This window comes from Cloeon dipterum, chromosome 4, assembly GCF_949628265.1.
Source record: "Cloeon dipterum chromosome 4, ieCloDipt1.1, whole genome shotgun sequence".
In the NCBI taxonomy this organism is placed as follows: domain Eukaryota; kingdom Metazoa; phylum Arthropoda; class Insecta; order Ephemeroptera; family Baetidae; genus Cloeon; species Cloeon dipterum.
This window is the reverse complement of record NC_088789.1, coordinates 12,635,790-12,657,379: the sequence shown is the minus strand read 5'-3', so window position 1 is coordinate 12,657,379 and position 21,590 is coordinate 12,635,790. Positions and strand designations below refer to the sequence as shown.

The window sequence follows — 21,590 nt, the reverse complement described above, 5'->3', positions numbered from 1 at the left end:
GCTTCCTCAAGGAAATAAAAACGAGATTGTTCTCGCGGAATGCGCGCAGCACTCGAAAGCGCACGGAGCAAAATCCGCAGCACTCGCTGAGTATGCGAATTTCGTACATTCTGGATCAACTCCAGCGTTGTTTCTCGACAACAAGTTGGAAGCGTCGATCCTAGTTATTCATGTCATGTAGGCATGCAATTTCTCACGTGAGTGGAAAGTTTATTTTGCATTGTAAAGTTTGGCGGAACTTTGCAGCAGCTATAGCTCGGCTGACGGAGAGAGTTATATTGCAGACATTCAATTATACAAAACCGAGAACTAATTGCTTTATGCAATATATTCCTACTTTTTCCAACTTGCTGAAACCCACACAATATTTTTAAATGTATTCGTGTTGACATCGATTTCCCATAATTATGCTTGGGCATTTCAGCCATTTATTCAATACTATTTCCAGGACCAAAAAACTAGCAACAAAATTGGAGCATTTTAATTGCAACGTTTTATTAACTAGCTTCTAAATAGGAAAATTCATTGGGGAAAAATTCAATCTTTTCAAAAACAAACATCTTTGAGCTACAAAGAAATTCCCGATTTATATTTAACATTATTATAGCTTTAGAGAAAAACAAGTTAAATTGTATATTTTTTGTGCACAGCAATCAGTTTTTGTCAAAAAGTGTTTTACTGGTTTTGGACGCTATTTTTGGGATCCTAATTTACAAAAACTGGAGAACAAATTTCATCGACTAAAAAATCTTCCAATAATCAATATTCGTTATTTATTGGTTTCCGCACGCGAATCAAACTTTGCACAGAGGGCGGAATTTTCATTAGCATCGCTCGTTCAACGTTTTCCAACCCTCGTTTTCCCTCGACGAACACCTGCCAATTTCTCGTTCGCCTTTCAAGAGCGACTAATGGCAAAAAATCAAACTTGGCACGCGCATCGCAATTCCGTCGGGTGGTCACAAAGAACACACGAAGCGGACCGCCCGTTCGACCAACCGCGAACAGACGTCTGTGAAAGTTTCACGGCGTAAGAATAAAAAGAAACCGAAAGAGGGCTGACGTAAAAGCGGCCACTGTTGTATATATTTGCAAGCGATGAAAAGGAGGAAAAGCCAGCAAGCAGCTCATGCGCAGCAGGATATTTTATTTACGCATTTGCATGCGGTCCATTCGGACTCACTTGCGGGGCGCATAAATTATCATAGGCAAACACAAGTTGCCCTACTACTTCTTGTTCCTTATCCGCTTTGCAATCCTCCTCGTGCGGTGGCTTAATTATTGAAATTTTATTCAACTGCTTTTTCAGCCCCGCTGAAGAGGACATTTTCCCCTGCACTCCCCGAGCCTTAACTGCTTTTCCATCTGTGTTAATTACAATTTTATCTGCCGGGCCGCCTGGAAAAACATCGCACGCTCTTGCGCTAAGGAGCATTAATTGGCGAAGCAGGGCCGTCTCTTCTTGTCTGCCTCCCTTGGTGACAATTGCTGGAGCGGCTGCTGCGCCCCGCGTGTCTTTGATAAAACACATTGATTAACAGCGGGCCAGAACAAAAACTTCTCCGTCTCTTTTTATCTATCTCGCTCGCCCGTAAAAAGAACAACATCCTCAGCCCTTTTTTCTTTATTTCCCCTTGGGCCCTCGTGCTGGCAGATCGATTTCAATTAATAATATAACAAGGTCAGAGTTCGCGTCAGCTAGCGGTCTCTCTCTCTCTCTCTCTCTCTCTCTCTCTCTCTCTCTCTCGCAGTATTGGATTTCAACAACTTCTCTGCTGCCTGGGCCGTCTCTTCCCTTGACAGCAGGTAAAAGTTTATGTTCCGCGAATACATATCTCTGCTGCGTGGATGTGCATCCGAGATAAAGTTCTTCTGCCCGTTCTCTCTCGCCAACCGGCCGACTCAGCATTATTATCATTATTGCTAACAGCACCATTGGGAACGACATACCTTTATGGGCTACAGCTTAGTGTAATGCAGTGTACAGCTCGTCAGTCTCTCGTACGCGATTTACAGCGCGGTGTAACAAGTCGTCGTTGTTCGCGGCTTCCGATGAAATGTGAGTGCGTGTCTTGTTTTGATGGCTCGCTCATGAATCAAATATTGCATTGCGACTTTCCTGCTATTTAGATTATTCAAAATGCCCGTCAACGTGTTCCTTACAATTCATGAGATATTCAATAGCAGTTATCATGAAACACCATAAATCTCAAACTCTATAGCGCAATCCAATCTGATGCTCCATCCTGCTTGGAAAATGGGAATGGCTCGCACCGTTTTACTGCCAGTGCATTGAACTGAGAATAAATGTGAATAAAAAATAGTGGAATATGCGTTGTGAATATATTATCGGTTTCTCGATAAGATTTCGACTCGCTTTTTATTCAAATTCACCTTCAAGTTTCCTTTGGGTAAAAATATTAAATCCATAGCCAATCAGGAGTTAGCTTCTCTAGAAAACGAAAATCCTTTTCATCTGAAATTTCTTACCAAATTCCAGTAATGTATCTAACTTGTAGTCTTGTAATGGTAATGGCATTTTAATCAGAAAAAATATTAGAAATAAATGTAGCTTATTCGGTCTAACTTTTGTCACAAGAGTATGGTCTCCATCCGCAACCTGCAAGTACCGCACTAACAATTAGCAGGGTAAAAATTTTGGAATTTTTTATTATTAATCTCCAATTATTGACGCAAAAAAACTGGAAAATTGTACCAAATGGAGATAAACGATCACAAAATGTGAAAAAACAAAACCAGGAAAACATTTGTTGCAATAAAAACTGGACGTTGTATTTCCTCGATGTCAATAGAGCATTCATTTATTTTCCAACTAGCTTCGGCATAACATCTGAAGCCTGTTTCAAAAATAAAAATACACATGAATGGTAAATTGACGCTCTTGGAAACGAGGAAATACGATGTCCGGGTTTCATTTCAACCATGGTAAATTCCTCGAGTGGTTCCTTTAATAGAAAAATATATCCCATTAAGCATTGCTTTTAAGTTCTGGTATTTTTTTTTCGAACTGTAACTAGAAATGAAATAAGGAAATGCAATGGCTATAAATATATATTATATATTTTTTCAGAAAAAATACCTCTCTATTAATTTCCATCGCAATAAAGGGTACATTGACACGTTCTAGGTAGGGTTATAACAAAATCAACACATTTGAGATAAAAGCTCGTCGGAACGTAACATGGAAAAAGCTTTTTGAACAAACACTCTGCATATTAACATCGTAAAAATTAATGGATTTTGATCAAAGAGGAAAACATAAATTTAATACTCCCAACAACACAGAGAGTAATTTCAACAATTCGCAGCTAGGGAAAAGGCCGCGCGTAGATCGACTTTACATTTAGTAATCCCGTGCTGTCCAATAAACCGCAGCATGTGCAAACAAACATCGCAGTCGACAACAATATCCGGAAAGCGCGGTGCGTTTTCCCTTCAAACATCACGCATGTCGTAATTTTGCAAAGAGGGAAAACGCGCGTGGCGTGATATTAAAAATGCAGGCAGGCAGCGCGCACAATAAAATAAATAAATAAAAGTGCCGAGCGGAGCCGAGATGAAATGTATAAAGCAGCCGTTGATATCGGGCGTGACGTCATTGGCCCGGCGAGTGAGCGTTATGCACCGTGGCGAGCACTCGCGTTGTGCGGAACAGCATCACTCGCGCACGGGCCTCATTGTTCTGTGCGTTGCCACGAGTGAGAAAGAGAGTGCGAATCCGACGACAAATAAATGATGCCGTTTTTCGCGCCAGGCTGCAGCTTCCACGGGGGTTAATCACGACGAGAGGTACGCCCAAGTGGCCGAGACAAAAAAGAAACACGCAGCCTGCTGCTACAAAGATTGATCGCGCGCGTCTCTCTATTTGTGCGTGCTGTCCTTATTTTCGGCACAAACCTTGTCAAAGTGCTCGTTTGAAGAAATTGCGTCGGAGAAAATTGCGCAGCCTGTTGGAAAAATGATGCATTAGGTAGAAATTATCTGACCTATTTTTGTACTGTATCAAAATCGACCAGTTTTCGAGAGCAAAATTTAAAAAAAGTATTGTCGATCTAAGTTTCTAAGTAGTGTTGCTTTGTGAGCAACAAACTAAAACACATAGTCGCGAATTGAAATTTAGTGTGGTGTTTTTCCCAAAAAGTAGCAGACATATTTTTGATGGTTTTGAGTATAGTTTTAATTGAAAATTGCATGATTTGTTCTCATTTGACGAATCATCTAAATTTCACAGGCTTAACAAAGCTCCTCGATATTCCATCATCTGTACAGGCCTCCTGCAAATTTATTCTGGAAATCCCCAGGGAAGCTTTATACTTTGTATAATAAACCATGTGTCAGAACCATGAACAAAACCTCGCTTGAGTTCAAACCCTCCTCAGAACCGGAGTTTGACGGATCGCATCAAAGGAATGTTAATTATGGCATACATAATTGTTCCATTCCAATCCTTGGATTTGCATAGGCAAAGCGAGAGAGAGAGAGAGAGAGAGAGAGAGATCCTTTGTTCATGAAGAGCAGATCGACTCGCGATTCACCAGCTATTTTATCGCCATGCAGGGATCTAGGGAACTGGAACGAATAGAAAATTCTATGCTAATTTGATCACCACCGTCACAAAAGGGTGTAAACTCGAGAGGAAAATAAAGAGGCGGTGCATGACGCAACAATAATGGCACCGTGGTGTGGTTGAGCGGTGACGGACAATTATTGTAAATTAACTTTCCAGTTGACGGACGAACCTCATTTGCATGGCGGGGGTGACGCAAAAACACGCCGCCGACGCGCTTGCGAATACAAAACAAGGTTTATGCGGCATGGACGTGTGAGGATTTGCAACTAGAGCAACAATAAACGTTAATCATGCTGCTCCAATTAGGCGGCAACATGCCGAGAATAAATTTGGTCCATTGGCCTCAATTCTTATCTTTGCAAAAAATAAAAGTTATTTTTAACAGTTGCCAAGTCTGAGAATTTCATGTAAACTAACCCACCAGTTGCGAAAGACCTTAGTGCTCGAAGCCATCAATAGATGACGCCAGTGTTTATTTTCGATTTTAAGGTATTTTCGCTACAAGTTAAGACTGACTCCTGCTGCTGTGTATTCATCCCCTTAAATGAATTCTTTTGATGTGCTTAAACCATAAATCGGTTCAGCCAATCGCCGTAGAAACGTCAGCAAAGTTTATTTATTGAAAAATCAAGCTCAAACATCACAGCCAAAAATATTTTTTTAAAAATAAATGCCCTAGTAATGGTAAGAAAATGACATGCAGAAACTACATGAACGTGAGAGACGAAAAATTGAGTCGATTTTGTCAAGTTACTAAGTTAATTAATAAAATATTACATCTTTAAACTGTACAACAAGAACTTCTTGCATTGGGGCTATCTTTGGGCCTAGGCACTCTAGGCAGACTATCAAAATATTTGACTGAAATTGTGGAGTGATTTTCTATTTACGAATTTGCAATTAGGACTTAGTAGTCAGCATTGAAAAAATGGGATACTCGAAGTTGAAAAATGAATCGAATAATAGCATTTCATCCGCAGAGGTACTGACAGTGAGAAGAATGCAAGTGATTCATTGCGTAAAACAAAAAGCTGGCGCAAGAAAAAAAACCGGATTGTGCACCTGGCGAGGAGCGCGAGACTGCTCTCCAGCGTTGTTAAATATTCACGAGAGGTAAAAGTAATTTATCCTTGGGCCGCTTGCTTTGAATTTGCAGTCTCGATAAAAAGCATTCTTCTGCGTGGCAAAAAGAAAGGAAGAGCCGACGCCAAGAGAGAGAGAGAGAGAGAGACACGGAGCGGAAAGGGAGGGGGCGGAAAATTCGCTCTGTCTCTATTTCAGCGCGCCGGGCAAGGCACTCTCAGAGAGAATTTGCAAATCATTACGGGCAACGTATGAGTGGGCGGCGATTCTTTCTTTCTACAGTCGGCTGCTGCCTCTCTCGCCGCGTATTTTCATTTCTTTAATGGCCACGAGAGCACACATACACGCGCTCGCTCGCGTGTGTTTCTTTTCATCCTTCGTCACGGGTCATGAGGCTCCTGCGAGGCAGAGATTGCTTTGGTGAAAGAGGCCGAAGCATTAGTCGAAATAATTGGAGCAAAATAGGGGCGCAGCCACCGAGAGAGAATGAGAGCGCGCGGTTCGCTTAACGGCACCTCGGGGACAAACGGAAATTTCGGCCTGCGAACAGGGAAACCCCGGAGCACGAGCTTCTTAATTCTCGCGCCTGCATACGGGTCGCTCATCGTAAAAAGAATCGTAAAAGGAGAGATTGGCCCAAGGAGGCGGAAAAAGGGTGGCCGCAGCGCTTACTAAAAGAACCTGGCGATTTCTCACACACTCATCTAACATGGCGCGCTGCTTGACGTTGATGTACCATCGATTATTACAGCGGGTGAAAATTTCCGTCGCGCAAACTAGACTAAACGAGGAGTAATTTAACTATCAAATATTATTTTTTGCAAACTGGAAAACAAAGAGATTTGGCTTAAAAGTGAATCTGTTCAGCAAAATCTATTGCCAGCAATATAAATTTTCCTTAAATATTTAGTAATGTTCCAGGTTGCCGTTTTAAATTTTGGGCAAATTGGCTCCAAAGGTTTATGCTAATGCGAGCACTTCTTACAAATGAATATCATATATTATGTTTTGCCAGGAGGAATTTTTTCCCCACAAGCTATGCACATACCATTGGATACATCGTGACGAGGAATATGGATCAAGCTGATCTACAGGGGCAAGCCAATTATTTTTCAAGACATTTGGCATAATCTGGATTTTCATTGTTACGTGGTTCGCATTCAATTATTGTAGTGCGGAAATACATTGTTTCTATCCGATTATTGTTGTTTCGTTAATGGACCTCTTGCAAGAGCCAAGAATATAAAATGGTATCCATCTTTTGTCCTGTTAAAAAAAAACTCTTGAATAGATTCTGTTAATCCTGTGAAATGAGATTGTAAATAAAACAATATGCCGTATAGTTTGCCTAGCTATTTGCTTCCCATTTTCTTGACTATATATGTCATTTCATACTGTTTTGAGCTTAATTGCCCGTGTTATCTCTGGTAATTAATGGGGGAAAATTGCTGCCACGAAGAACTCAGTCGGAAGGAAACGACCACAGCTAAATCTGTGAGTCGACGCGGCACTTTTTCTTACCCGGCAAGCCCCTCGCTGAATTAATCTGGCTAATTCGAATTTCGATCATTCACGGTCTGGATTAAAAAAGGCGAAAGTCGGCCCTTAGAGCGACATCTGACACTTTCCATTCCCTGCAGCCAGAATCTCAGCCGGTCGAAAGGGGCGCCAAGCGCCGAGAGCTATAGTAATTAGTATTCGCTGTCCTAAAAAACTGCCACCAGTCTCTTTCACGTTGCGTGGGTTGCCGAGTGAAACCCAGCCGAGTGCTGAAAACTGAAAAGGTTGACAAAAAGTGTGGCACCGAAATTTCCGAAATTTCATCATCATTAGCATGGTAATTTTATTTTTTATGCTTCATGCTGCGAGTAGATTTCCAAAACGATTGAAGAATAATTTCCCTGCACTGCATAGCGGCGACGGGAGGAAAGCATACATTTTCTGCTCCAGTAAATTCAAGAAACTCAACATGCTTCCATCTTTTGATGAATAATTTCAATGCTAGCAGAACATGCAAGTTCTCAAACTTCGTCAACGTTGTCCTTCCATGTGAACTTTTTGAAATGAAAAGCATGCATTTATAATCTAAATTGCAAGAGTTATCAAGCACCTCACAGCAAGTAGGGCACCAAAAGGGCCAATGATGAAATGTCTCGGCTAAAGGGCAGCTGCCTTTGGCCCAGAAACATTAGAGAAGGTGGTCGGCAACCCGCAACCCTATAGGGTTGCCGACCGTGCAGGCCGACCCACTTTTTATTTTACAGAACGCCGTCCTTCCTCCTGCTTTCTATCGCTTTGTTCCTTCTCTCTCGTCGCTGTGGCCGCGGCGGTGACGAAGAGTGATATGCGTCTCAGTTTGCAAGTGCAAAACGTGTTGAGGCTTTCTCAGGCGGGCAGCGTGAGGTGAGAGATCGATACGCGCGGGCCCACCTGCCGCCGCACACGTTTCTGATCTCGGAGGCGTGACTGAATATTTCATGACTTTTGTTGTGCGCTCCGTTTATGCTTCACAGACGCTTTTTCTATCGCGTAATTATTCACGTCCCGAGCGTGTGACGCACGGAACGGACGGACCGTCGGTCGGCCTTTCGGGCGGGTGGACTGCAGTGCGCACCCACCGAGCCGTAATCTGCGGTTGCTGGAGGCTCGTAAAATTCCCCACTTCACATGGCTCAGAGAAATGTTGCAAAATGAGTTTGAACGGCAGCTGCTATCGCCCAGAATATTAAATAGGAGAGAACGCAGCTTTTACCGCTGAAACGTGCTGACGACTGAATTCTAGAACCCCTGACACTATTCATCAAGCCCTTTGATGCTTAATTTTTCCCCTCTCATCGTAAATTTCATTTTATCTCCAGCCTAAAAATCGAAAGAGACACTGCGTGAAATCTCGCAATCAGAGCGCACATTTCATTGAAGTCTTCTCGACTTTTCTAGTTAAGAGTTTGTTCCGCTTGCTTGTTTTTATATAGACTTGTGCTTAACAACTGCAAAAACAAGAAATGAAGAAAACTTGTAGACCTTTCACTATCTCGTCGTGTTCAAATTTTCCTCTGCTTGGAGGAAGGCACAAGGCACGGAACGACTCTCATGGGCACGCAGAGCAGACGTCACTGGCTGGAGGAAAAGGATAGCGAAAAGCTTGGACGTTATATTATAGTTTCCGTTTTGGCAGTTGGCAAGCCCTCTCGTCGTGCACTGTGCGCGTTTGAAATGTCTGCGTGCAGTATACGACAGCAGAGCAAATTCGCATACGTTACCGAGGATCATGTGAAAAGCACTAAAAATTTTACTGCGCTGCGGAGACTAAATTTATTCACCTGCGCTGAAACACTCGCCGACTCCAATAAATAATTCCGATGGCAGCACGTTCTTGGGCAGACGTGAGATGCGGCCGCGCTTCCTCCCGCCTTTTATTTATTTCAACAGCTGAGCCTATGCACGAGGATCCACTCTAGTTTTTCCTCATTTTCTGAACCAGCCCTTTTTATCAGCGACTCATTATGCAAACACGCCTGGGAAAACTCCTCTGGATTAGGCGGGATTGCGAGGAGGACGCCACGGCCGCGGATTACTCGCCATAATTGTGTGTCCCTGCAGATGGGCTAGAATTGCAATTACCGCGAGAAAATGACAAAAACGGATTAGCCTCGGCTCTTAACAGACGGTGGCTAATTAGTTTTGTCTCACTCTTATGAGACCTCTCCTTCATAAAGTAATCACTACCTGTGCCGTAATCTTTGTTATTCTGTTTACTTTGTACACGGGAAAGTGTCGGTGAAGAGCATTAAGGAAAGGATAAAGGAAAAATCTTCCCGATATGGTTAGTTAGTACGTGTATTTTTCAATAAAAACCACAAAGAGTTTTAAAGATGATAATATTATGACAGAGGAAATTTCCAGAGGCAGATGAGTTCTAGCAGACACGAGTGAAAAAGATGTGAAGCGATATTAAAACGCTGCTTGTCAAGCACCCTACTTTCATTTCTTTCTGAGAGACAAGTGAGGAATGCCAAGCAAACAAGAAATTAAACGATGTGTAGCGCAAACAAGGAAAAACGCGAAATGAAAAACGAGGAATTTCGCCTCGCGGTTACGGCAAACAACATCGCCATACATATAGAATCGTGAGATGCAGCACGGCATTAATTTCTCGAGGCAAAAACAAGACAAGCAGCAGAGGCGCAACTATTAATGGGAGCAAACGATGCGCAAAATGCGGGTGGGTGTTGAGCCGGCAATTGAGTGTGCACGACAGTTGGAGCGGCGCTCAGTCTGACTGAGTCGTGCTGCTCGAAAATAGTCGGCCATAAAACCGTGTTTATAGGTTCTCAGACGGACGCTATTATTCACGATTCGGCGGAGGAGCGACGCGCGACAACCTGTTTGATTTTAACCTCGGACACGCGGCAGAAGATACCGCTTTTTATTTTTGGCCGACCGACCTACCGACGGGGACTAAGCGGCGCGAGCAGGGGCGCAGCAGAAATGAAAAATGAGCAGAAAGTGTATGTAATGTGCGCACCGCACACACTCTGCTGCCAATCCATAATACATCACGCTGGCTGGCTGATGGAAGGCGAAGCGGACGGGCTGCGATCCATCGAGCGCGCCACGATAAATGACAGAATGATGCCGGATTTGCATTGAATGCTAATCCCACGCTCGCTGCGCGCAGATACAATGACGCCGCCCGCGCTGCGTTTTTGCCCGCGAGTCGTGGATTTTAGGCGCATTTCACCCGCCGCTTAAAGGCCATTGGGACGAAAAGCCAGCCGGCCTTTTGATTTCCGTCGAACGACTTTTAGAGTGGATTTTTTACCGGCATTCGCACGAGTCCGATAACTATCAAATATTCAGCCAACCACTCACGTTCCGTGCAAACCACTAACCAGCTGATTTGTGTACATGCGGCTTTCAGGGATGAGGCAATATCCGTGCGCTAAATGGATCAGCCAATATGGCTTTGTATCCATTACGAACTGCCATCAGCAATAGTTATTCGCGTTATTCGCATAAATATAGCACAGGGATAAATCTATTAGATTGTCAATCATCCATCATGCAAAAAGTTATTTATTTCAATGTGCATGGAAATAGATTGCGTCATACCGTTAAAAGTCACATCATAAATCCACCGCACGAAAAAATACTTGAGCGATGGCGGATAGTCGGCTGCAATTATGGGCAAAGTATGATCACAACTGCACTCTCGCTAATGAGCACAGGCCTAGAATCTGCCACCCCATTCTACGCCCCGTTTCCTGTTCCTCGCACCCTTACATAGAGTACCCTGTTTGCCCAACTAGCTGAAATCCCCCGCCGCCCGATCGATTCCGTGTTTTGCTTTCTGCAAAGGGAAGTCTGGCGGGCCCTTCGAAAAAGATCGGATCTGAGGCAGCAAAACTGGCCGACGTGAGCGGCCGCTGAATTAGCTGGCGTCGAATGATTTGTGAGCACGCGCGGCTCCACAAGTAATCCCGATAAATCAACCCTTTCTGATGGTTATTGTGCCGTATTTCTGATTTATCTACAGCCGAGGTGGCGGCCGTGCCCCTGCTGCGCGGATGAATTATTCTCCCGCCTGCTCCACTCGCTCCAGACGTTGATTGAGATTTCTGTTTGCACACGCTTTTAGGACTGCTTCCTCGCAATGCCGCGCCGACGGCTTCATTAGTTTGCTCTGCTTCTGCTGCGGGCCGGCTCATTTTTTATTCCATCAAACGCGAATGGGAGATTTAATTTGCGCCGGCAACGTACCATATCCAGCCCGTGTCAATCTATCCATAGAGGCTATTGATTGATTAATCAGCTCTATGCATTTCTACGTAGCCAGCCTGCTGGCTGATGGTACAGCTTCTTCCCTGATTGCGAACCTCCGGATCAGTGGGCGTGAAAATCGCAATCACGTTATGGTCTGTCGGGATTATTGAATTTGCTATCAAGCTCCACCGATGAATCTTTTAATTTCAGCATACAGGCTGCTGGCTGTTTGTGGCCTCAAATTAGTTGTGTGAACTACTCGCTCGTAAAAATTATGATTAAAACTGTTTGATTCGTTGCCAACAACAGGAAGTGGCGGGAATACACTTAAGTGAGAGAAATAATATTATTTCATTAGTGAAACCAACTTCTATAAATCAAAATAGGTCAGAGTAGCATTTATTGGATGCTAGTGTGGCTTTCTATCAGCCTAGGCAACCTGCAGTGCCTGAAAGAAATTAACCTAATGAAAAAGCTGCGCTTGCACTAGCACTCACCTTTTCATTAGACTAACATCATTGGAGCGAGCACGGTGTGTGGACTGTAGAGTAAAAAGAACGAGCTAAAAAATATTGAATATAATCGCTGCCGCCGTGCTTTAGTCCCAAAATTGTTACCGAGGGCTGTGGGCGTGTCAAGTGTAATTTATTTAACCTAGCCGGGTTCAATTGTTAGCGCAAATGCTAAATTTATGGAAACTAATGAGCACTAGTAAAACCCCCCAAAATAATTACACGCAGACCCACAATCATGAAAATCTGCCATTGAGCAGGGGAAAGATTTCTGGCATTTTTTGCACACGTATCATGGGACAAGTGTATGAGATTAAATGTGCCTTGCACCAGATATATCTTTTCAACGCTCTGCTTGGAAAAAATTGTCGATTTGAAATTCTATTTCTCATTTGTATAAGTCCTCTTCATCCTTTATCTCTCTAATGATAAAAGTGCATATTCTATCAGTTACAATCAACAGGAGAGTTAGTCAAGAAGTGCTTTAAAGGCGTCATTATCTGCTATATCTGAGATATTTGCTGAGCATGAGTTCTCGCAATTTTCTCTCATCTGCTTATTCCTTCTCGTTAATGACCTGCGACCCACATAACGGACGAGCACCTGCCGCAATTACCTTTTTTTCTGTTTGCGCAGCGGAGCAGAAAGCGCAAGTTGAAAAGCAGCAATGAGCTGGTGTTCAAGTGGATGAAAAGAAGGACGCCGACAGCCAGCCGGTCGTGTTTGCAAATTATAAAAGTTTGGAGAACAACAGCGCGAAGCGAGAATCTGCCCCTTCAAATTAATCTGCCTCCCCTCTCCAGCTGACTAATGAGCATCTGACAAGAACTAAAATGAGAGCGTCGCTGAGCTGTATTGCGTAATAAAGACTGGAGTAGGAAAAAAACAACACTCGTCCCGCTTCCTCGTTGGGCGAGAGGAAAGCGGCAGAGAGTTTACTGCTTTTAAAATCTGCACTTATTATTATTATATTCTTTATTGTCTTTTGGCAAGGTCATACATCAGATTTTGTTACAATTCTAAATATATGCCCCCCAATTGCAATGCACACACAAATTACACACAAAAATCATAAATTTTTAACAAATTCCAAGAATTCAACAGTATCGTAAAATTTCTTCAAGTGAAGAAATTCATTCAAAGCAACAACAAACTTTTCGTATCGCGGCTCATGCCGTAACGAAACTGGCAAAGCATTGTACAACATTGCAGCACTTGAAAATGGATTTTGCTGCGAAATCAATAATTTCTGAGGAGCAATATACAATTCAGGCGCGCGGCGCGTTCCATGCCCATGCACGTCCCTGGTCTTTTTAAAGTAGGCGGGGTATTTTTTAACAAATTTACATGCCTCGAACAAATAAATTGAAAACACTGGAAGCAGGTTGTACCGCTCAAAAAGTGGTCTCGCAGAACACAGCGGCGTCAAACCCTTCCAGTACCTCTCGCCCGCCATGGCACGAATCAGCCGCTTCTGGGCCACGAAAACAGTCCGCAGCGCCCCATCGCTTGCTCCCCAGATCACAATACCATATGACATAATCGAATTCGCATGAGCATAATAAACATTTAACAAACTTTTTTCATCGACATTCCCCTTCAGGCCATTTAACATCGTCACCGTTGTGTGCAGGCGGCCACTAACGTACTGCGCATGGTCATCCCACTTGCAGTCTTGCCGCACGTGGAGCCCCAAAAATTTGGCATGATCTGCACACTGAATTAATTGGCCGGCGAGGTCTATTTGAGGGGAAACATTCTGCTTTTGCCCGCGGAACTGCACAAGAACCGACTTTGATGCGTTGAGTGTTAAAAAATTAGCTTCGCAAAATTCTTGAAGCATCTCTGCTGACAACCGGGCGTTTTGATATAATTCTTCGTTAGTTGGGGCGGAAATCAAAGAGGAAGTGTCGTCGGCATAATTCACGGTGAAGCCTATCAGAACGTATAACAGCATGTCGCAGACTCCGCCAACAAATAGTGACGGAGACAAAACGCCACCCTGCGGAGTTCCACGCACCACCGAAACCTCCGACGAAAACACTGTCCTCTCCCACTTGCCGACCCTCTGTGTCATTTTGACCACTTGCGTGCGCCCGGTGAGCGACGATCTCAGCCAGTCAAGCGCAACGCCGCGAACGCCATTCAGCTCTAATTTACGCAGCAAAATCGGCACACACACAGTCCCGAAGGCATTTGTCAAATCATAAAATATAGCCAAAATCTTTTGCCGATTCTCCATCTTTTCATGCAATTTCACAAAAAATTCAAATAATGCAGTTACCGTGCACTTGCCACGGACAAAACCATGCTGACTAATTGGGAGCAAGCCATGCTCCTCTTGGAAATTAACAAGTCGTATTAGAAAACAATTCTCTAAAATCTTAGAAAATGTTGGCAAGTTGGAAATCGGGCGGTAATTTTTAACATCACGCTTGTCCCCTTTCTTAAACAAAGGCACAACAACAGCTTTTTTCATCAAATGAGGATAAACGCCAGTTGAAAATGAGCAATTGACTATGTCTGCGAGCGGCGCAGCAATGTGTTGCGCTACACGCTTTACAAGAAACATGGGAACTTCGTCCCAGCCAGCGGATTTTTTTGGAGGCAAGCGGCGCAGATGATGCAAAATTTCTTGCGAAGTAACAGGAGACAGAAAGAGCGTTTGAGGCAAAGATTTCATTTGCTGAGAACCATTTCGAGAGCAGCTTTTAAGCTGCGCCGCAAGTGATTCTGCTAAAAAGCGGCAATTTTTCTCTGTTGGATTGACGGCGGCGAGTCGAGTTCGGGGGAAAAGTGCCATTAGAAATCGATTTCGCCTAGCATTTTCAGCACGGGAACCGACCCGAGGGAAGAATTTCCTGTCTCGAAATTGTGAAAACATAAGAGGATGAAGGGGTCGCCACGGCGGCCATCAAAGTAGCCCTCCAGATTCAATCAGATCGCATTTTCCGCCCATCGACTATTCGGAGGAGGACGGAAAATCACTCAAGGCTGCAAGACGAGCCAAAAAGCAAAGAAAATTCCAGGAGGTGCGACTCGGATGCTCTGCCGCGGAAAATTGGGTTGCCACCTTTAAACGAGCGGCAATCTCCATCCCGCTTCCCGCTGGATCAAGGCGGTGGTAGCACGCAAAACCAGTCGCATCGATGGATTTAGATGTACCTAACGTGACTCTTTTGTTGATGAGATTAATGAGGTAAGTCGTGCTGCCAATAAAGCCCCCTCTGATTGACTTATAATGTCAAAACGTGCGAAAATATCAAGCGGGGGAGTTTGCAGAAATTTCAAAATTTACCCGAACCGGATTGTACGAGATATTGGTGACCATATTGGAATTTTTGAGTATGGAACCAATGAAATATATCAAATTTGGCAACAGTGTAATTAATTTTGGCTAAAATTGTAAAGACACACAGGTTATGCAAAATACTCATTGTGCGAGCACATATATGGGTGATAATGGTGATTTTTTTCAACACTTAGGCATGATTTTGAAACTCCCGACACCTCAAGAGTTCGATTCACTTGCAGGTGGTAAATTTAAATAAATTTAATCAACTTTAAAATAGAAGGGTCTAAAAGTCACGTAAAATCTTTTTGGCGTCATTCTTCTCTTCGCAAAACGAATAAAATTGACTGTATCAACAAGCTAACTTGGTTCTCCTGTATTTTCTCAAGTAGTAACTCCATGTTTACGACTGGCGGGCGCAGCGCAATTTTATGGCAAAATGAATAAAATCCCGGTCTCTACATAGAATAAATCACTTCGGCGGTGCATTCATTCTGCTGAACCGAGCCACGGCAAATCTCGGGACTGGCGTATCTTATTTATTTATTTATTCACGGGCGAATGCACAAACAAGAAGCGTTTGAGGAGCTGCTGCTGTGCCCATACAGAAATTGAATACAAACGTAATCAAAAGAAGCGGCAGGCAGACGCTGGAAAGTTAGGAAAGGCTCTGCAGACGTGCAGACGAGAGAGAAGTGTGCGTGCATCCGGATTGGCGGAGAACTGGGCCCGTCGTAGACGCGGGTGCCGCGTATGTGTATCAAGCAGCAGAAACCAATTATTTTTCCAATAACAGACGGATTTGGCCAATTTTTTCCGCAGGGCATCAGATTTGTCTCGGGATCCGACCGGCGGCTGCTGCGTTTGACGTCGCATATATTCGGTTCGCAGCTCAAAATGTATCTCTGGGAAGTGAGGGTCGCTAGTTTTCACTCTCTGTCCTTGTTTATTGACACATTTCCTGCGCGTTTCCAAAGCTTTTATCGCCGGTACATATGTACTCGATACATTTATGTATGACACACCCGGTCGCATTTTATTTGGGCATAGTTCGTCTTGCGGGCAGACGACGGGCGAGCTAGCGTCGGAGGGCTTTTGGCAGACGAACCCTTCCCACAGTGTCATTTTTTTGAGAGCGCGGCGCTAGAGTTGTTAAAGTGGTGTTGACAGCGACCGCGAAGGGAAGAAGCTGCTTTTCCTCCTATTTCTTGCGCTCAGGTCACTCTGCCGGAAACGGCTTATTTGTTAAAACATTTTGGTTTGCAAATGGTCTTTTTTTACTTGTCTACAACTGTCGTGGGACGTGTGTGAAAGGGAGAAAATGAAAAATCGTTCTCCTTTTCATGGCAAAGTGAAAAGAAACAACTGGGTTTGGACTGGTTAGTATCCCTTCAGCTGAACTAATTTTTCCTGCATGCTGCTGGCTTTTAAATGCGAGCTTTTTTCATTATCAAGTACCACTCCCCGCTGGCATATTTACTTTTTCAAAAGCATTGTGGAACAGCTTCTTGAGCCAAGTGTAAGGGCAAATCTGGACGGCATCCAAAGCCGCTTTGAATAGGCAAACATGGGCCAAGCAGCAAAACATATATTTAAATTCGGCTTTGCATCCAGCATCGTGTGCAATGCAAAATTACAGCTCTAGATCTCCCCTTTCATGGCTCACGACTTCGATAAAAAGTCATGTTTATTGCAAAACGCAGAAAGCGTGCGATATATCTCGAGCCACGCAGGATAATTTGTAAGAATGATATAGCGACCATCTCCTGTGATCATGTGCCCGCAAAAACACAACTTTTCGGCAATTTCCTCAGCAGCAGGAGCGCTTTCATCTGATTGCGAGCGGGCACTTGTCACAAACTGTCTCCCCTGTCGCGTTATAAGAAGAACAGTTCAAAGGAGCGGCCCTTTGTGCGCCGGCGAATGGATTTCCATTCCACATTCATACGCACACGTAGCTTGCTTACAAAGCGCGCGCCGCCTCGAATGAAAGCGGACTAGCTTTCTCTCGGATACGGTGAGAAAGAAACTTCTCTTCTCTCCGATTCGTGGACGGGGAAATTGATATTTTTACCGCCAGGCTCAACTTTTATCCGCTAGAGCAGCCAATTCGCGAAAAGTTTTCCTTTGACACAAAATATGCCCGACAATGGACGTTTCGAAATGAAACGACACCAAATTGACTGTGACTCTTTTTACACGTATCAATTAATTTTCCGTTTTCGACAATGAAAGACGCCATTGAGCAGAGTCAAAAGCATTTTTAATTATCCGCCCAATTGTTTCTCTTTGCAGTGCCGCCGCCGGTCCAATTTCCACGCCGGCATCAATTATTTTAGCCGGCCCGCGTCCCAATCACTGTTTCCATCAGCCACCTTTTGTTCGTCGAAAATCAATTCAAACTCAGTTTATTCGTTGACACGACAACAATTTTCAATTCAATAAGCGATTTCGTGCTGCAATCTCGGCGCTAGGACGCGCAGTGGCGTGCATTTGATTGCCCATCAATTTTGTATGAATAATTGATCAGACGAGGCTGCTGCGTGCGAGAGAGCCAACGCATTACGATGAATATTTCATATCGCAAATTTTGATTGGCCATAGCGTCAGCACCTTTTTCGGAGCGACGCGCAGCGAAAATATGTGCCATCAGCCGCAGCGCAAACATCAACATCAGCCCTGATGAAAGTGCTAATACGGCCTCTGATGTTTGGCTGAGCGGTCAGAGCTAATTAATTTCACGGCTGAAAGAAACCGCACTCGCAGCTAACTGGCCCATCATCCGTCGCTCTCTGCTGCCCAGCACAAACATACATATAAACACGTAGACAGCAGGCTGGCCGGAATGCACTGGGGGCAAAGCTGAGACTGACACGCAGCACGCAGGCTCAGACCTCTAGATGTATCGGAGGGCAGAGCGAGAAGCAAAATTTCCAATAACACACGAAAAATGGGCACAATAAGACTTAGAAATTTCCAACTTTCTGGTCTTAACGAATTAAAAACTTTCTTATTTAGAACTATAGTTTTTAATACTAAAACTAAAATTGAGGTGTTTTTTAATGGGAAAGTATTAATACAATAATTTTTATCACCTTGAGCGGCAAACAAAAAGTGAACGATTACAGTAAAACATAAATTACATTGGTTTCCTCTTAAGCTATCCACAATTGTTTGATTTGATGTATTTTCTGATCCTAATTGATATTTTTTCACTCTAAGAGTGAAAAGTTCATTGTATTTTTTTCAAACACAAACCAATTTAACAATAGAAATATTGGCCCAATAATATACATAAGATATTAATCATCGTCTGTTTCTTGCTACCAAATTTACCACAAAAATCATTTAGACAAAAAGAAAATTATATAAAAAATGTGACTTTTGGGGAGTTATACTTGAATAAATATAAAAAACCTTAAAACTTTTAAGCTCCAAAAACCCAGATACTCTGGCAAGTCTCCTAATTCAAAGATCAATTTGACTAAAAGCATTGCCCGTATATGCATAGAGCCAAAGCGAGGCAATCAGAGTAACAAGCACTTGCGTGATTCGAGTCTGCTCACTGCCCAGAAAACGTTTCGGTCAGCTTGCCAAAAGTTGATTACCTTTCCTGGCCGGACGACACACCCGTGTCATGACGGCCTCGCGCAGCAGTTTGCGGCGAAAGGGAATTGCAGCGTTGTGAGTAAGTAAGCCCCGGAGACGACAGGACGTAATATCCGAAGAGTCGAGTGGCCGGCGGCCAATTTGTATGCGCGTACTCACCTGAATCCCGCTTCCTGAAGGCAATCAAAGGCCTGCTCCATGGAGGAATGCTTGAGGAAGAATCTGCTGGTGTAGCGGTCGCTCTCGCCGTGGTCGGGGTCGCGGCTCTCGTTGAGGCTCTCGCCGAAGACGTCGCGACACAGGATCACCCTGCCGCACACCAGGATGCGTGACAGCTTGCGGAACTTGACGTCTGCCATGCCGGCACTACCAAAGGCGAAGCTGCCGCGGTAGCCGAGCGTGATGTAGCCACGGCCCGGCGTCTGGTTGCTTTGCGACACGTCTGCAACAAAGGAGGAAACCAGCGATCAGCGAATGGACAAACAGCTTTGCGGTTGATTGCAAAAACCGACCGATAGGAAAACAGATGCAAACCGCGGATCGGAGGTTTCCAGTGGTGGTTAGCGGCTTATTCTTGTTTGCACTATTTCAAAGCGCTGATTTCTGTGGCGAAACTTTACTGTTTCAATTTCCAACCAATATTGCAAAAAAATAGTCTGAAAATTTCACTCTAAAGCCTTTCTTTTCTGACAACGAGTCACGTTTTGATCAAAACTAAAATATCTTCTGATGGCATAATTTAAGTACCTCAAAAATAGAGAGATGCGGGGAAGCTTTAAAATATTTTTCTGTGCCAATTTATATCCAACAAATCCATTCTTGAGCTGTAGCAAAATCATTTTTTTATTATTTCACGAATTGAAAATTTTTAACACAAAATTACGAATCTCCTAAAAACATGGAAATGCAAATATTCTTCTGGACAGTTTGTAGCAACTGTTAACTGTTGAGTATTTTAAATCAAAATTGAAACAAAACGTTATCCTAATAGCTCAAAATAAATTTACAATACTCTTATTTTAGGCCGTTACACGTTACACACTATTTTTTTATACCACATATTCATCAATTCTGCGTGAACGGAACGGTATGGAAATTAAGTCGATGACATGATGGAATTAGACGAAGGCAATTTACCACGAGCCAATAAAATCGAACACGCACAACACATGCTGAAGTAGCGGCTATTGATATTAGTTATACAACGCGCCGAGACGGTTGCCAATAGGAAAAATCGTTCACAGCCGCTCGCTTATCAAAGTTTGTTCAGTTCGGATCATGCAAATCTCGGCCATCTGCTGGCGTGTTTGCCTGTAATATCATCAATTTTGGATCGATTCGTCACTCGGCGGATATTTATGGAAATGTATTCATCGTAGTCGTGTATCCGCAGCTAAATTTTCGGACAGATTTGGCACACAATATTGAAGGGTGTGGGATGTTCCGATTTCCAGACTGCGAGCGGCGTTCTCTCCGTGAGTGTGTGTGTGTGTGTGCTCGGCTCGTAAAAGGGTGCGCTCGATATTATGTAAAAGCCTAAGGAGTATTGCCTCGCAGAGGTCACAGGCAGAACGCTTTTGCGGCGAACATTTGTACGTAATAGAAAATGTATTTCGCTCTCTCTTCGTGCGAAATTTTTCACTCGGCATTTTTTTATGAGATTGATGAAGTCAGCCATTTTAGTCAGTGCGCTGAATACATACCTATGTTATATATTAAAAGTGGAGGAGATAGTGCGAGTGTTTGTATGTAAAACAGATATATGCAACCGGCGTGGTAGATACGCTTGGCAATTTGCCTGGCAATTTAATTGGCTGGAAACCAGCAGAGATACAGCCTCACGCAATTAAAGTTATTTGCATTTCGCAAAACAGCTCGCGGCAATTGAAAACGAATGGACTCTATTTTCATTTGACTCATCCGCGTTGTTTGAAAACCATTCAATTATTAAGCAGCTTCACGGAGTGAAAAATCATCCAGTCAGTGGCCCAGAGCGGCGACCTCTAAGCCAAGAGAGTGAGCTGGCCAGCGTTGAAACAACAAACAGCAAAAAAGGTACACCGATGTGTGCACTAGTGAAAGGCTGAGAACTGTTTCTGGCCTGCGAGTGTAAACATTTGTATCGCTCTCCTGATCAATAAAGGCATGCACACACACACACGTTCTCGTGCCGCGCAGTGTATTCGTACAAACAAACGGACAGCCAGATCAGCAGAGAGGAAAGAAGACAACATAAAGCCGTGCCATGCAAATTGGCTCCATAAATAACTCTTGCAGCTGAAATGCCAATCAAAGGCATTCTCTTGCGTGCCATTTGAACCGAGAAGAGCATAATTCGCCTCCCGTTTGTTAGCATAGACATAGGGCTGCCTCATTATCTCAAGTAGGGCACCACTCCAGACATATCGTGTTCTTCATTGCGTAGTTGGATAACGAAATAAAAACCGGCTAGATACGAACTGGAGAGCACCATTGTTTGGATGAAGAAATTGGTGTCAAGTTTCTTTTCCACTGCAACAAACTAAATCTCGTTATTTTTCTCCCTCGAAAAAACTTGAATTGTTGAACATCGACGGATAGCTCCTGTGAAATAATTTTTATGCATGACAAAATAGAATAGGGTTGTAGTGTTTTTCCAGCATGGTATTTCGATTTATGCAGTGCAAGACGGACTTTGCAGCAGAATTTATATTCTTTTTAGTGGTAAAAATGAAAAACCAAACTTCTTACTCGTTGATTT

The 21,590-nt window shown here is 43.6% G+C and overlaps 1 protein-coding gene across 1 annotated transcript in view; it reads right to left on the bottom strand.

Moving 5' to 3' along the window:
- The window catches only part of Ktl (BTB/POZ domain-containing protein Ktl), a 55,294-nt gene that overhangs the window by 6,562 nt on the left and 27,142 nt on the right, over window positions 1-21,590 (bottom strand). The window contains exon 3 of the mRNA XM_065489146.1: window positions 19,010-19,292. Coding sequence (XP_065345218.1) covers window positions 19,010-19,292 — 283 coding nt within the window. The remainder of the gene's footprint in view (window positions 1-19,009; window positions 19,293-21,590) is intronic.